This window comes from Symphodus melops (assembly GCF_947650265.1).
Source record: "Symphodus melops genome assembly, chromosome: 16".
Taxonomy (NCBI): Eukaryota; Metazoa; Chordata; class Actinopteri; order Labriformes; family Labridae; genus Symphodus; species Symphodus melops.
Window position 1 is genome coordinate 22745225 of NC_136706.1, and position 10563 is coordinate 22755787.

Sequence of the window (10563 nt, forward strand, 5' to 3'; positions counted from 1 at the left end):
TCCAACTTTCACACTTTCTATCTATCTATCTATCTATCTATCTATCTATCTATCTATCTATCTATCTATCTATCTATCTATCTATCTATCTATCTGAGTAATTTGTGGATAAATGATGTAAAATGATTAATCTTTAATGTTTTGTTTTATGTTGATGATGTAAAAACAAAATACCAATACAAATATTACAAATATTGAAAATAAATAAATAATTAAATACAATAAAACATTAAGGCAAAAAAACAACAAAAAAACGTTTATGGGAGTGAGCAAATACTGTAAATCAGTAAGCAAGAGAGGGGCGTGTTGTGACGTCATGACGCATTCGAAAAGAACCACCCATATTTGGGCAGTCAGCTTCCTGTGACAGCTCGACGCCTCATCATGGTGTGCATGTGGCGCGTGTGGCAGCGGGGCTCCCGGTTTGCCGCGCGGCTCCGGAACAGAGACTGGGCGGTGAGGCACGCGGACTCCTCCATCAGGTACTACAGCACGAGGACAGCTCCTCAGATACCAGGCATGGAGTACCAGGTAAGAAGACCTGTCCTGGTCCTGTCCCCCCTTTTTTTTTTGAATCCACTGCTAGCCAAGCTAACTTTAGCCACCGGCGCTAGTTTGACAAGTTTGTAAAAGCTGTGCGGGGTCTCAGGGTCCAGGTCCGGGTCTAAAGATGGCTGACAGGACCACATGAGACCGCGTTGATTTCAGCTGAAGAAGCTGAAGAAGTGTTGAAGTGAAGCAGCTGCTGTTGGCTGAGTGTGAAAAGTGAAAAGTGTGTACAGCTGTGGTCTGAGTCAAAGTACAGCCAGGTGAACCCGCACGTGCTCTAACCTCTGTTTACCCGGGAGAACATTACATAATGAGCCAACATGGAGTCGGTGTTTGTTAATGAATGGATAGAAACTACTTAATCATTCTTATTTTATACACTTTTAAATATTAATAGTATTTTTATTTTTTAGTGTAGTTTATGTGGATCTTCATCCCTCTGAGAGTCCACCCGATACTGTTAGAGATTTGGCTGTTGCCATGGCGATGAGGACCTGTAGTGTCCCACTGAGGACCCGCCACGCCCCACTGAGGACCCGCCAAACTCTTGGCCCCATTTTTACAAACCGCCGTGTTTTGTTTTGTGTTTTCATACTTTATTTAAAAAGTTCTCCTTTCTAAACTTGCAGAAGTTTCACACTTGCAGAAAACTCTTCCGGTTGTTTCCAGGACGAGCTGCGTGTGTGACGCACGTCTCGCTCTGGTTTCACCCGGAGTTTCTCCTGCCTGACCTTTTTTTTTTTTTTTTAGAGTTTTTATTCTGCAGAAAGTCCGAGTGAGCTGACGAGAGAAGGCAGCACATTAGAGGAGGGAGGGACATTTCGTCCAAAAACACCGCTACAAACATTTAAAAAAAATCTTTATCCTCCGTCACATGTTCACCCGCTGCACGCTTTGTAATCTATGCAAATAGAAACATTAGATCAGTCCGTGTGTCAGTGGATTCTTTGTGTTCAGTTAATTTGATTATCAGGAAAAAACATTCAAATCTTTTTCCTGCCAATTTGTTTCAAATTTCCAGAGTTTGTTGTGTTTGCTTGTAATCTTGATGTTGTTTGAAATGAGGGAAACCTCGGCGTCCTTTTGGGGAATAAATGAAAAACTAAAAGTTTGAGTTTTAGTGAAACTTTCACATCTTGTTTTTTTTTTTTAACAGGACGCCGTTTGCACTTTGAACACACTGCAGACCAACTCCAGCGCTCTGGAGCAGGTCAGACGAGAGCGGAGCCACCCTCAGCAGCAGCTCCACGCCATGAGAGGGTTTCTGGAACGAGCCGGTCTCAAAGTGAGTCCCCGCCCCGCCTCGCTGTGTGGGCGCCACATGAAGAGAGTGAACGTTCTTCATCCTTATCTTGTGTTTGTCTGTCAAAGGTGGAGGAGCTCGACCATCTCAATATTATTCACGTGACGGGAACAAAGGGCAAGGTGGGCGTTTTCTCTCTGATTATGAAAGCGCTGACTGAAGGTCATGAAAACATGTTTACATTGGTTTACGAGTGTTTGTCTCTCTCTCTCTCTCTCTCTCTCTCTCTCTCTCTCTCTCTCTCTCTCTCTCTCTCTCTCTCTCTCAGGGCTCCACGTGTGCGTTCACCGAGCAGATTTTAAGAAGCTACGGCTTCCGCACTGGATTTTACAGGTGAGCGTGCAGAGCGTGTTCGCACATGGTCCTCAGAGCGGGAGGGGGCGGGGTCTCCTGAGGTCAGACGTGAGTCCTCTATACTATAACAAGAAGCTGCGTGCAGGCCAACCTCACCCTCAGTCTAAATAAAAGACGCTCAGGTTTGATATGTAATCTAACAGCTTTCACTGTCAGATCACTACATGACCACGATTAGCACAGGCGTGTGGACTTTAGCCTGGCCATGCTAACGTTAGCCACACTCTGCACGACAAGATTTTTTGTTGAACTGTCGAACCCCGTTTCCACCAAGCGGTCCGGTCTGGATCAGTTCTTTAAAGCCTGATCCTGTTTGTGTTTCCACAGCCAACCGTGCCATAGTTGGTAGATGGTGTTTCAGCCGGACGTCGATAGCTGCGTAAGCTACGTTATAGCGTGACGTCATAGCAACGCGACACAGTGTAGGCTGCTAATGAATTCAACAAAAAAGAAAAATGTGACGCAGTCAACAAAGATCCAGCAAATCATCGACTTTGTCATTGCAGCGTTTCCTCGATACGCTCCGAGTGGTGCGCCGCTCCGACCCTTTAGCTTATCAAACTAGCGTCCTATTATTTGTGCTAACGGATCAAATGTGAACTTTTTTTATTTAAGAGAGACAAACGGGGGAATGAAAGGAGAAATAACTTCATAGTGTTTTACTCTACGAACGCTCGACGTCAGGACAGTGAACGCACCTCTGAGATGCACTAACGTGTCGTGTTGCTCGCCTCCTTCTGTGTTCACAGTTCTCCACATTTAGTCCAAGTCAGGGAGAGGATTCGAATCAACGGACGGCCAATCGGGAAAGAGCTCTTCACCAAATACTTCTGGCAGGTTTACGGACGTTTGGATGAAAGTAAGGTCGGTGATTCTGAGACGTAAATGTCTGTGACGTGTCGTCAGGCCCACTTCGGAAACTTCCCTCCGTAGCTTATAACGGAGCATCGTTAGCATTAGCATAAAGGACGCTGCAGCGAGCGCTAATAAAAGTGTAAATCACCAGCTTTGACTTTTAATTCACTTCAGTTAGATGAACAGAAGTTGAAGAGATGAAGTTCTCCACAAAACAAAAGACAAAGACGTCCGCACTGTCGCTGAGTGGGAGCGCCGACTCTACGAGACAAACGCAGACGTCTGTCAAAGGGCGAGGCGGCGAGGCAGAAACGTTTCAGACTTCTCTGAACAGTCGTGTTGTATGAGAGTCACAGGTTGTAATTAAGTGAAGAAGAAAATGAGGGGCGTCATGTGAGGGCGAGCGTGAGCGTCATGTGACGACCTTCAGCCTTCAGTTTATCCACTTAAATCGTTTGGACTCGTTGAAGGTCGTTCTCTTTGCTTCGGAGCCGATTGGCTCTTTATTTATTTATTTTATTTTTTTCACTTCTCGTTTCGTTGTTTTTTGAGGACAAACGGGTCAGGATTCAGAAAAACGACCTCACAGATTATCTCGCTCTGAACGCTGTCAGACGAAAAGCCACCATGTTGTTTCTGGTTTGACCGCTCTGGAGAAAAATAACCTCTCAATCACGGGAGGATCCAGACTATGCGATCAAGTGGCGGATCGCTCTGCTCGCATCGCGTGCACGCGTGTGTCGTTTCACAGCAGCCGAGTTGAAAGATGTCAGACATGTAGGAAAACTTTCAGGGCCGAACCTGCTGACAGAAGAGAAACAAAGATCGTCTCGTTAATCGCTCGACTCGACTGACACGTCACACGACTGTGCACAAATCTGACTCGGGTCAGACGCCTTTCTGCCAAACCCGAGGTTAACGTTACCCAATGATATCTGCAGGGGACACACTGCGGAGCGTTGAGCAGGTGACCCGGGGCGATCTGTGGACCCGAGAGAGAAAGTTGTCTTTGAAACATCTTTTTTTTTTCAGGACTGAAAAGTAAAAAAGCTGTTTTTCTCTCTTAGTGAGAAAAGATCTTTTTCTGACTTTTCACAGGATGCTCACGGGGGGGCGATGCCTGCGTACTTTCGTTTCCTCACCATTTTGGCGTTCCACGTGTTCCTGCAGGAGAAGGTAAGCTAACGGGCCGAGTGCCGCTCGGCGCTAACAGAAGGAGCAGTCTAATGACCTCAGCTCTTTGTCCAGGTGGATTTAGCGGTGATTGAAGTTGGCATCGGAGGAGCGTTTGACTGCACCAACATAATACGGTAAAACTCTCAAAACGGAAAGTTCTTCTTCTGCGGTTTTGATTGACCTTCACGTTTTTCTCAGCATCGACAGTTTGTCTGTGAAGATCCTCTCCTCACTGTCATGTTGTGGAAACTGTTTCGTACATGGGGTCATTGAACGCCCCTCTCTCTCTCTCTCTCAGGACATTGCGTTCCCATGTTGAGGTCTTTGGCCTCGGTCCAAAGTCCCGCTCTGTAACGAGGACGGCGTGCAGCGATGCATGTTGAATGTTCAGTAATTTGGCTGAAGTCCAAAAACATGTGACGTGCTTTGCATCCACTCACACTAAACCCTTCCCTGAAGCTACACAGGAGCAGAATGTCACTCTGCCCCCTAGTGTTTAAAATGAGTACTGCAGTCTAAACTCGAATCATCACAGAGAGCTGTCTGGCTCCGCCCCCTCCGCTCACACAGGTCAGCATGTGGTGGACACTGTAGCTTCAGTGTTTATCCCACCTTTTCAAATGCATCACCATGGCAACCGTGCAGAGGAGCATACACCTATAGGAAGAGTGAGGTGTAAACATCAAACTGGGTCCTGGATTTAAAATCAGGTCTGGTGCACCCTGGTTCTGGGATCAATGGGACCCAACTGACCCTTAATACACTTTGATTTAAACCCACAGCGGTCCAGAGTCAAATCGGGGGGGGGGGTCAGCAGGTCTTTGCTTTGTTGCTGCCTTGCCCCAGTAACCCAGCACGTCGTCTAATTTATTATTTGGAATAAATTAAATGTTTTATTTTATTTTATAAATATTGTTTCAGATGTTTTTGGAGCTTCATGGTTGTAGGTGAAGTTTTATTTTGAAGGGTTCAGACTGACAGTTATATGAAGTCTTTAAATCCCCCCCCCCCCCCCCCCCCCCCCCTCTCTCTCTGTGGTTCTTTGTGCAGGAGGCCCTGGGTGTGCGGCGTCTCCTCTCTGGGCATCGACCACACGCAGATTCTCGGAGACACCATCGAGAAGATCGCCTGGCAGAAAGGAGGGATCTTCAAGGTGGGTAACGAGGCCCGTGACGATATCTGTGGTCCCTGTAGCGGGTGGCCCGGGTTCAAATCCGACCCTGGCGTTCGACATTAAGTGATTTTATTCTGGGTTTGTGTTTGCTCAGCCGGGCGTTCCTGCCTTCACGGTCAAGCAGCCCGAAGACGCCATGGTCGTCCTGAGGAACCGGGCCAAAGAGATGAAAGTAAGTCGCAGTCGGAGTGAAGTCCCGTCTTCTTATTGGTCGGGATGGTTCTGCAGCTCTCGGTCTGATGTTGTCGTTGTAGTGTCCTCTGAGGGTGTGTCCGGATCTGGAGGACTATCAGGCTCACCTCCCTGAACCTCTGCGTCTGGGTCTGGCCGGGCAGCACCAACGCTCCAACGCCTCGCTCGCCCTGCAGCTGAGCCACACCTGGCTGCAGAAACGATGTCTACCAGGTGACACTCAGAGTTCTGTTTATGAGGCGAAGCGGCTCGGCCGACGCCTTTCACGTCACCCGGCCCGAAAGTAAATGTAGCTCCTGAAGTTTGTCTGATCCAATCAGCAGGAAGTGTTCGGGAATATTCACCGCTGTTTTCACCGGACAGATCTCGATGCGCATCGTTAAAACTGCAGCTTTTTATTTCCTGTTCTCGGCTCTGCTGTTGATATTGTGAACTACATGAAGCGTTTTTAACCTCCTGCCTCCCGCTGCGAGGAGCGTCCAGAAGCAGCTTTAGAAACACGGTGAAGATAAACCGTAAACCTTTGTTTAAGAGGACTCGATGAGAAGAACATCGTGGGCATGAAGGTTTAGCTATGTGACAGTTCCCCTCCACAATCATTTTCAATCGGGACGTCCCGATACTTATTTTTTCGGTGCGATACCGATATCGCAGCCTTGAGTATCAGTCGATATCAATACGATGTCGGCACTAATCAAACATCATTTTATGACTTATTTTGTTTTGGACTGTGAGAAAAGACTCGATCAAGTTAAATAATAAATAACTTGATCGAGTTAATAATAAAAAAAAAATAATTAAATAATAATAATAAAAAATGTATAATAATTAAATATTTAAATAAAAAAAATATATATAAATAATAAACACTGTTAAATAATTGGTCGCATAAAATGTAATCTTCACTTAACAAGTGAATAAAATAAATACAAAAAAATTAATTGGAAGGCCCTGAAAAATAACCTGAATAAATAAATGTTCTGCTTATCGGAGCGCTGACATCGGAGACTTTAGAGGCAGTCCGATCAAGTCTGATATAATTAATTTTTTTGCTGATATCAATATCGGATCAGGATGAGCCAACTTTTCAACGATAGCAGCAGAGGGTTCACGATGGGCTTCAGCACATCTGTATTTAATGTGAGTGCGCCCGTAACGCTCCATGTTGATTGGCCAACTGAAGAAGTCTGTTCTCTCACTTCAGCCTTTAATAAAAAAACAACCTCCATCTTTGTTTAGTACAAACTGTTAAAACAAGCTTCCCTCTCTGAACAGATAAAAGCTTCCCCTCGTCCCCGGCTGAGAACGCAGGAAGTGTTCCTGTGACCGCCTTCAAGCCGAGCCCCGTCATGGTGAAAGGTGAGCGCCGACATCACGGACGTTAATCTGCTAATAACACAGCACGTCTCCGCCTTGATGGCGAGCAAACACTCGTCTGTTGTCTCCGGGTTCATGTCAAACTCTCAAAGACGTTTTTGTGTCGTTGTCGTCCGTCAGCGCTGGCGGACACCGAGTGGCCCGGAAGGAATCAGACTCTGAAACACGGAGCGGTCACCTACTTCCTGGACGGCGCCCACACCATGCGCAGCATGCAGGCCTGCGTTCACTGGTTCAGAGACGCCGCTGCCCAGCACGAAAGGAACGCAAGGTAAACGCCTCGCAGCTCGCCAGCACGGCCTGCTGTGTCCCTGAGAGGCCGTCACGTGACGTGTTTGTCTCTTGTCTCGTGTTGACGAGCAGAGACGCCCGAGTGGACCGCGAGGATCAGACTCCATTAACTCGTGTTTGTGTTGTAGTGGACCGGTCGCCCGAGTTTTGCTGTTCAACGCCACCGGAGAGAGAGACTCGGCCGCCATGTTGAAACTCCTGGTGGTGAGTACAGCACGGTTACTGATCTGACTCTGAGAGCGTGTGATCCACCGTCGATACGTTTAAACGCCGCTTTTATGGATCTGAAGTCGTTTTGTTTTTAAATATGAAGCGGACGACCCGGAACAGCTGACGCAGGATGTGACGTTTACATGCTCGCAGAGAAACCTGGTTATTCACATCGCTGCACACATGATCAATAATAGTATCCCAGTTTCTGATTACTGCGTCTGATTAGCGCAGGCGCTAATGTGAGAAACATGAAAACTCTTGTTTCTTAAACATTAATAAAATTATTGTGACCAAAAACATCGCTTTAATTTATGAATAAATAAAATAAACTAAAAGTCCCAAACAAACAAAAAATAAGATCTACGAAAGTTTCTTTTAAATGTCCTTTTTAGTTGACAGAAAAAAAGAAGGAAGTCGTCCGCTAACACGTCTGTTTGATCATCCAATCCAAAAAAAAGTTTTAAACAAATCAATCAAACGGTCGTCGATCGATCGATCGCTGCGATCTCACCAGGATGTTTATTTTGCCTGTGACTTCTTCACTTCTTGTGTTTCAGCCGTGCCACTTCGACTTCGCCGTGTTCTGTCCAAACATCACTGAGGTCATCACGTCTTGTAACGCAGGTGAGGTCATCGTCTGTCTTTCTGATGGCGACTCGTGTTACCTAGACGACCAGCGTTGGAGTCCGAGGAAGACGGAAAGGTCACATGACCACGGCTCCTCCTAACGCCGCCTGCTGAGAGTTTTTTTAAGGTTGTGTTGAAACTACATGATTAAATGTTTTTCACTCGCTAACAGCTAACGGTTACCTAGCTTAGCATAGCATCCTGTAGCGGGAGGAAACGGTTAGCATGACCGCGTCACCAGAAGTCGATTAGCGAGTGAGTCAGGTGTTGAAATGTTGAAGCGGAGCTCAACGTGTCTCTGCTGCTTGTCCTCGCTGTAACTCGACCCGCCGTGTCACTTCCTGTCCCTCAGACCAGCAGAACTTCAACGTCTCGGTGGAGAACATGCTGACCCGCTGCTTGGACAACGAGAGGAGCTGGCGTCTCCACAACCGCCTCGGGGACGACAGAGGAGCTCAGCTGCTCATCGAGGACACGCTGCCCCTCGTCCCCGACAGGAAGGCGGACACGCTGGTCTTCCCGTGCATCCTCAGCGCCCTCCAGTGGATCACGCAGGGCAGGGACTCGGTGCTGGCGGACCCCGCCAAGGCCGTCCCGCCGGTAAAACCCAGCGTCAAAAACAAGGCGGCCCCGCTCTGTGACGCAGCGGAGATCCACGTGCTCATCACGGGAAGCCTCCACCTGGTGGGCGGAGCTCTGAAACACCTGGACACGGCGTCCTCCAAGTAGAAGGATGGCGAACGGTTAGAGCGGATTAATAGACGGTTTAAACACCGCAGGGAAGAAGAAGAATAATGTCTGCCTGTTAAGAGGAGGTTTTAGATTGTAGGTCTGCACGGAGGTACCGTCATCGCCGGCGTCTCGGTGGCCTTCCTTCAGTGGCAGCCGGCGAGCTCAGATCAAGGCAGCTTCTCAACGCCAATAAAGCGCGGCCGTAACTTCACCCAGAGCCTTAAAGACGACACACGGCCAATCGGTGGCGCTTGAGTCTTAAGTCTTAAGTCTGACGCCAAAACACGTTTACACGAACTGCAGCAGCTGCGAGCGTGCTACGCGGACCTCCTTGGTGCTTGAAATAATTTAACGTTGTTTTGTTTTTTTATCTGTTTTCAACACGCTCTGTGTTAGTTCTCTCATGTCCGCACTTCAACGCCAACCTGTGAACCCGTTTAAAAAAACAAAAAAAAAAACAAGAGAGAGAGACGACAGGAGAAGCATCTCGTGGGAAGGATGCGCCTCATCTACGTCTCCATGGTAACCAAACAATGACAACTTCAGTGACAGACAGTAACTATAAAAAGGTCCTTCTCATTTCAAACACGCCGAAGTGTACCGCCTTCGTCCCGGCGTGCTGACACGGAGAGTGGGTGTCAGCACGCCACACCCTGAAGAATACTATTGTGTTGTTTTTTCCTCCTCTTGTTGTAAACGTGTCGTTTTCAGGTCACCGTGGAGACGTAACGCTCTTCTTCTGAATCTACAACAGAACAGTCTGCATTAAATTGATTTAGCAAAACAAATTAGCATCGTCCACTGACGATCGGGTCACAACGGGTGCATCCGGCGATTTAAGCTTTCTATTTTTCTCACGCAGGTTAAATCACGTCTGCTCAGAACAAACAGAGAAGTGGATTTACATGTCAGTCAGCGAGCTTTTCTGAGGGAGTCGATCCTGCTCCTCTGGTGCGCCCGGCTGCAGCTTCACCTCTCACAGCCTGCTTTTTTATTTGAAAGAGTTTTTGCACATGTTCTCCTTTTATTATTATTTTGTATTTTATTTGTTCGTCTTGGACGTTCTGCTGAACACACACACGAGAGGAACGATGTGTAAATATTCAAACTCTCGTGTTGGCATCACATGAAATCATGCGACTGTCAATCAAACTCTAAATTAATCTGGTGAACACTGGAAATAAATAAATATTTGAACGGTCCGTTATTTAAATGAGCATTAACTGACATGACGTCACTGTGCGTTTGTGAGACACGTGACGGTGAACGAGGACGACGGTGTATAAAATACACGCGACCACGTTGATCAGCACGATGATGTCATCAGCGTCCGATCAGTGGTTCGGCCTCATTGGTTCATCGTGTGACCTCCTGGTGATTTAAAAAGTTCAACTTGAGGTCATCAAATTGTCGTGAGGATGAAGTAATGAAATAATTTCTTAAAATTGTGAGTCAATAAAAAAAAGCTGAAGTTGGGACGATCTTTTTGTCTTTTTTGGCTTCTGATTCCTTTTTATTGAGCGAACTGAAAGCAAAAGATTAATTTATTTGAGCGTGTGTAAAAGTTAGCTTAAATCTGACTTTAATGTGTACATAATAAATTGTTCCTCTCGCTGCTTCATCGGCAGCACGTGATGCGTTCAGGTGCTTCTCGGAAGGACGGAGTTTTCCAGTTGAGAAAAGTTAAAATGTAACAATTAAAAAAAAAAACCCAGCGAGG

The 10563-nt window shown here is 46.8% G+C and overlaps 1 protein-coding gene across 1 annotated transcript; it reads left to right on the forward strand.

Annotated features, from left to right (window-relative positions):
* Positions 1-317: 317 nt before the first annotated feature.
* On the forward strand, positions 318-10317 carry LOC306837071 (folylpolyglutamate synthase, mitochondrial-like). The gene is made up of 15 exons (XM_079364551.1): positions 318-531; positions 1706-1834; positions 1921-1974; positions 2121-2185; positions 2956-3070; positions 4160-4237; positions 4310-4371; positions 5288-5390; positions 5506-5583; positions 5666-5816; positions 6879-6962; positions 7101-7251; positions 7400-7475; positions 8042-8108; positions 8464-10317. Exons 1-15 carry the CDS (start codon positions 385-387, stop codon positions 8838-8840), a joined length of 1737 nt encoding a protein of 578 aa, XP_079220677.1. The 5' UTR covers positions 318-384; the 3' UTR covers positions 8841-10317.
* The last annotated feature ends 246 nt before the right edge of the window (positions 10318-10563 follow it).